This window comes from Physeter macrocephalus, chromosome 19 (genome assembly GCF_002837175.3).
Source record: "Physeter macrocephalus isolate SW-GA chromosome 19, ASM283717v5, whole genome shotgun sequence".
Taxonomy (NCBI): Eukaryota; Metazoa; Chordata; class Mammalia; order Artiodactyla; family Physeteridae; genus Physeter; species Physeter macrocephalus.
Window position 1 is genome coordinate 63,944,643 of NC_041232.1, and position 6,000 is coordinate 63,950,642.

The 6,000-nt window shown below is 47.1% G+C and overlaps 1 protein-coding gene across 1 annotated transcript in view; it reads right to left on the reverse strand.

Annotated features, from left to right (window-relative positions):
- MYO5B (myosin VB) overlaps positions 1 to 6,000 on the reverse strand; it is a 324,120-nt gene that overhangs the window by 50,209 nt on the left and 267,911 nt on the right. Inside the window, exons 13-14 of the mRNA XM_028479944.2 lie at positions 4,341 to 4,463; positions 3,628 to 3,711 (exon numbers count right to left, since the gene is read on the reverse strand). Coding sequence (XP_028335745.1) covers positions 3,628 to 3,711; positions 4,341 to 4,463 — 207 coding nt within the window. The remainder of the gene's footprint in view (positions 1 to 3,627; positions 3,712 to 4,340; positions 4,464 to 6,000) is intronic.

Here is a 6,000-nt window from a genome sequence, read left to right on the forward strand (position 1 = left end):
ACTACTGTGAAAAAAAAATTAAAGAAAACGATAGAGGCTCATTTTAAACTATGAGTTTTAAAAACGCTACAATGACAGATGTCGCCAGAAGTGTCCATCTGTCCAAATGATTTAAAGCACATTTCTGATCACTCTGATTCGTAGCTGCAGTCTGCGGAAATCCCATCTGTAGGTTTATAGTGACCTAGTGTCGATCTCTGCTTTCCATCCTCTGGGATGTCTGAAATGGGTCCAGGGTGGAGAGTTCTCAGCGCTCCCTCCTCCTGCTGGGGTCTGGTGGGCCTAGAAGCCTCTCTCGGTTCATCTCTGAGTACTGCTGGCCACCATCACAGCACCTCTGAGGGTTTGCTGGGATGGGGGTGGAAGGGTCTGACAACAAGGTCATTGGTTCTTTAGAAATGTTAGTTGGTGAAGGGGGAGGCTAGAGTTGTGGCAGGTGGACAGGAAAGAGAAAGGAGTTGGTACCATTTAAGAGTAGATCACAGACATATTTTACACTCCAACTTAGCAATACCTCTAGACTTTTGAAGTGCACATTCTTTGAACCGTCAATTCCATTTCTAAAACTTTACAGACATAACTATACAAGTAAGCAAAGATATACGTAAAGGGCATTCCATGCAGTATTCTTTGAATTAGCAAAATACCAACAGTTGTTTAAAAAAGGAAAAGAAGTGGATATGTACTCATGTGGAAAGATGGCCAAGATACAATGGTAAGTGAAAAATTAGAGAGGACAATGTATAATGCAATTCATTTCAATCTTTTTAAAAATTAAAAAAAAAAATTTTTTTGGCTGTGTTGGGTCTTCAGTGCTGCGTGCGGGCTTTCTCTAGTTGTGGTGAGCGGGGGCTACACTTCGTTGCAGTGCGCGGGCTTCTCACTGCAGTGGCTTCTTTTTGTTGTGGAGCACAGGCTCTAGGTGCATGGGCTTCAGTAGTTGTGGCTCGCGGGCTCTAGAGCGCAGCCTCAGTAGTTGTGGCACACGGACTTAGTTGCTCTGCGGCACATGGGATCTTCCCGGACCAGGGATCGAACCCGTGTCCCCTGCATTGGCGGGCGGATTCTTATCCACTGCGCCACCAGGGAAGTCCCCATTTCAATCTTAAAAACATGTACCAGCATGTTTGTATCATCAGAATGGGAATTCATGAAAAGGGAGGTCAGGAATGGGAGAGAATACTTTCATTTTACATATTTCTATACTATTTGAATTTTTATAAGCCTATATTTCATTTCTAATAAAAACCCAATCTACAATGATACCCTTATTTAGAAAAGAGCTAACATGGCAGGCCTGAGACTGCCATCCTAGAAAGGCCTGCTTACAAGGTTGACCCTTGGCTGGTGTCTGGCAATGTGGATTTTGACAGAGTTTTCAGCAGTCCCTGATAAGAATGGTTCACTGAGCCTAAACTGTTTATGCAAACAGTATGGTTTATGCTGAACGAACCTGCTTTCCTTCTGGGAGTCTGGAATTTTGGTATGTGCTAGGCAAAGGGTGCCCATGTCACTGACTCTCAGTAGGGAATCCTAAATGCCCAGGCCCAGGTGAGCTGCTCTGGTAGACAGGTCACAGGCATCATCACAACTCACTGCTGTGGGAATTAAGTATATTCAGTGTGACTCCAGCGGAAAGGACTCTGGAAGCTTGCACCTGGTTTCCCCTGGACTTCACCCCATGCACCTTCTCCCTTTGCTGATTTGCTTTGTATCCTTTTGCTGTAATAAATCATAGCCATGAGTACTACAATATGCTGAGTTCTGTGAGTCTTCCTAGCAAATGGCTCAATTTGGGGGTGACCCTGGGGACTCCCAGCACATTCCTATTATTCTTTTCCATAGAACCTTCTTCCTGACCTTCACAGCATTACCAAAATTTTTGATTAAACTCTGTATCTTTTCACTAGACTGTAAGTTCTGTGAGGTTAACTACATACGTTTGTTACTACTACATACCACACAAATATTCAATAAAGTTTGTTAAATAAAAATAAGAAAAATAATCTCAGTGACTAATAACAGATGATCTGCTGGAGAGAGAGCGTGAGAGATTCCTTTCTAGATTCTGGGATCCCTAAGAGACACTCAAATTAAGACAAAAATTAATGGCAGAACCAGACGCTGCATGCCCCTCACTTGTGCTCCCACCTGAAAGGAGAAACCTGTAACAAAGGTTTCTCAGCCCTCTAAGGCCAGAGTCACAGTAACAGGAGGTCACAGGCGTCTAACTTCTAAGATGCACACAATGAGGACACGTGCTCCTCAGGGCTCAAACCATCCACTTCTACTCTCTCCCTGTGGCTTTTCTCCCGTTCCCCACTTCCCTTGCAAAGAATGGAAAAAGTCACGTTAACCACCATGGACTAGAGGCCTGGACACCTGGCAAGCCGAGGGGTTAATCTTGCACTGACGTGCACATTTACCCAAAGCAAATTTGTCTTAGTGACTAATTCCCTGATGCTCCGGATATCGGGAAATGACACGGGGCCGGGGTCTGCCCTGGGCCGCCCACATCGCTGGTACTGACTCACATCCTCCCTAAAACCCTGGCCTCGGGGCCACGTGATTTACTTGCCTTTAGGTGCCTGGGTCCATTTTGTGGGGTGTATTTTCTCCATTCCATCATCTCACCCTACTGCATTCATCTAAAGCTTATCACAAAGAGAAATTAATCTGCCATTTCTAGTGTTATCAGGCCTCTGCAGTGAGTTCAGTACCATGTGGTCTGGTAGAAAGCCTCCTAAATCCTGGAGAGTCCTTTTCTGGGTTCCCTCTGAAGGGCTGAAGCCAGCAACGGCACCTGCATCGGCGGGGTGGCTTTCTGTAACGGCGGGGCTCGCGCTCCCCGCACCCCCCCCACCCCAGCCAAACCTCCTCTCTTTTCAGGTACTGTATGCTTGTTTTTCTGCCCACTCACAGCCCACTAGAATGTAAACACCTAGAGGGTAGAATCTATCTTATTCACCTTTGTACAAGGTGCATTTAGGGGCAGTGCCTCACAAGGTATGTGCTTAACAAATATTTGTTTAGGTGAATCAGTGCCTTGTTCCCTCTACCTGTAGAATGGACACAATATTGGCTATCTTTTTGTCATGCTGGTGAGAAGGAAACAACTGAAATCCCGGAGATAACAGAAAGTAACATTCCAAAATTGTAGATTTAAGTGTCCCTTGAATCCTATTATTCCATTTAAGTTTCCGGCCATAGGGAAGTTCCACAGACTGCTAAGCAGAAATTAAACGCACTGATACTAGGATTTGAAGGGGTTTAAGTACTTTTACATCTGCACGTAGGAGATGGAGGACATATGACCCGATGGATGCCAGCAATGTTTTCACAGTTATACCTACCATCGTCTCTCCGATTGTCACTTCTCCTGTTCCCCCCGCCCCCCTGTCCTTCCATTAGCCGGTATCTTTCCCAGTCACCTCTGCCATCCCTTGCTTTCTTCCCTCCATCAGGCCGTTCTCAAATTCTCAGACTGAAATAACCTATGGACCCCTCACCTCCCCCTGCCCCGCACCTCTGCCTCAGCCCCTCCGGAGTGGGGACGCCACCAACCACACCCTGTCCGGCTCTGGCCGTGGACATTCCGCCTGTTTCCCTGCTTCCGATGCTCTTTACCTTGCTGGCCTTCAGAATGTTGATCTGCTCTTCGTACACCGTGTCTCTGTTTTTCTCCAGAAAACTATCTGAAAGGTACTCCACCTGGAGCCACAGCAGGAAACAGAAATGGTAGTTAGTGCTCCAGCCTGACCCGGGACCCTCAGCAGCTTCTCCAGTAGTTTCAGCTCATCCATAGTGTTTTCTGAAAAGGGCTGTGCATACGTGGGAGACCCACAGATGTCCTCATCCAAAATGCAAACCCAAGATGTGATCAGGGTTTACAAAGAGGGAGTTGAATATTCATTTTGCGGAAAACCATATTGTTTTAAAAAGGAGTTCCTGTAAGATGGCCTTTAACAGAAGGCTTCCTTTGGGTGCTCTAAATGCAGCTTGTCAGCCTCACCCCAGATCAACTGAATTAGAACTTGCCTTTGAGCAATACCCCAGGTGACTTGCACACACATGAAAATCTGAGAAGCACTGGGCTAGTGCACACAGAACACAATCCACGTAGAGAAATTCTAAGTTTACGCCAGCTGCTGGGAAAGGAGCCACCTGAAGAAGAGCCACTCTTTCCTTTTCTCTCTCAGGCTCCAGGAGAGTAGACAAGGCCCCACCCAAGAGACTCCAGGCCCTCTGAACTCAAAGGTCAGCTCCCTCTTAGCCCAGGAACGCTGAGTCCACCTTGGACGGGGCTCGCGGAGCACCGGGCCCACCAAGAGGAGACCCACCTTATCTGCAAAGTGGACGACGATGAAGGCTGTGTTGGACATGCGGGGTTTCTGGAAGTGCTGGCTGCCGGAGTGCCGGTCGTAGAGCTTCTGAGCCCAGTTCTGGTCAGTTCCTTTGGGGACCTGTGGATCCACAAAATCAGGTGCTTTTTGAAGAGGAAAAAGGAAGCCAAGAGTCAAGGCAGAGTGATGGAGTCTGCCAGTAAGCAGACCTCATGAGGCTGGATTCAGCTCTCAGACCTGGACCCTAACTGGACGTGGAAAGCAGATTCAACCATGAACACTTGGGATCCCACATGGCATGCTCTCAACATGCCCTGTACGCTGGCACCCTGACGGGGTGCGCCGAGCCTCAAAGAACCTGCTGTTTGGCAGATGCTGGAAGAGTTGGGAGAGGATGAGGGTGGAGGCCAAGGTCACGGGAGTAGAATCATAACCCACAGCATAAATCTGAGGATACTTCTTTGCTCTGGTGGGGCCAGTGACTTCAGGGTCATGAACACACCACATCCACCTCCAGTGCCAAGTTCCTGCTCACTCAAGTCAACTCCTGCAGCAGGAAAGCCCTCTGTCTCTCTCTAGGGTCATCTGAATACCAGTGTCCAGGCTCAGCTCAAGTCTGCCCTTTTCTCTGGAGCCTTTCCTGACCACCCTTGATCTCACTTTGGAATTCTTCCAATTTAGCTCTGACACATGCACTACCTAATATTGTTCATCATTTGGTTTTTGTGTATTGTCTTGTCTCTATAAACTGTAAAGTAAGCTTGTTGGGTTCAGGAAGTATGCCTTACTGTTTTTTTCCTGTCCCTCAAAGAACTTAAAACTGGATTCCAGCCATGCATTGGATGCTAAGTACCTGGTGATTGAGCTATGCAGTACTAACCTCTACCTCCCCCAAATTTAAAGTTAGAGATTTACTACATTAATAATTCTGAAGGGCAGCCTCTTTTAATATCTTTAGAGATGGCTTCAGAAGTGAAAAAGCATCTTGCTTTGTTGAAAACACAACACGGAGTCACTGTAACCACCACTCAAATTACCAAGAAAGATGGTACCTCTTCTGATGGGAAGGTGCCCCCCACCACCCGTCATCCTTGAGCATCACTGCACACGCACCTTCCTCAGCTATGGGCCACCAACTGACTTGCCCTTTTCATTAGTTTAGATTGTATATTTGGATCAGGCAGGGTTGAAGGTGACCCTTGCACTAGCCATTTAAAAAGGGCTTTGTTTAGTAAATTAATAAAACCTGTGCCATACGAAAAATGCTTACACACTTGAGAACAAATTTCTCAAATACTTTGTAAGCAAACAGATTTTTCTCAATACCCAACTTGGTGTAACTAGTATTGAATATCCAGTGCTAAGTGCCACAGGATTTTTAAGAAAACTCCTTCCTGAAGGAGGCTATTAATTGTGTTGGGCAGACAAAATAAAACATATTTAATTCAGCATTTAAAAATATATTGTTTTATGGGCTTCCCTGGTGGCGCAGTGGTTGCGTGTCCGCCTGCCGACGCAGGGGAACCGGGTTCGCGCCCCGGTCTGGGAAGATCCCACATGCCGCGGAGCGGCTGGGCCCGTGAGCCATGGCCGCTGAGCCTGCGCGTCCGGAGCCTGTGCTCCACAACGGGAGAGGCCACAACAGTGAGAGGCCCGC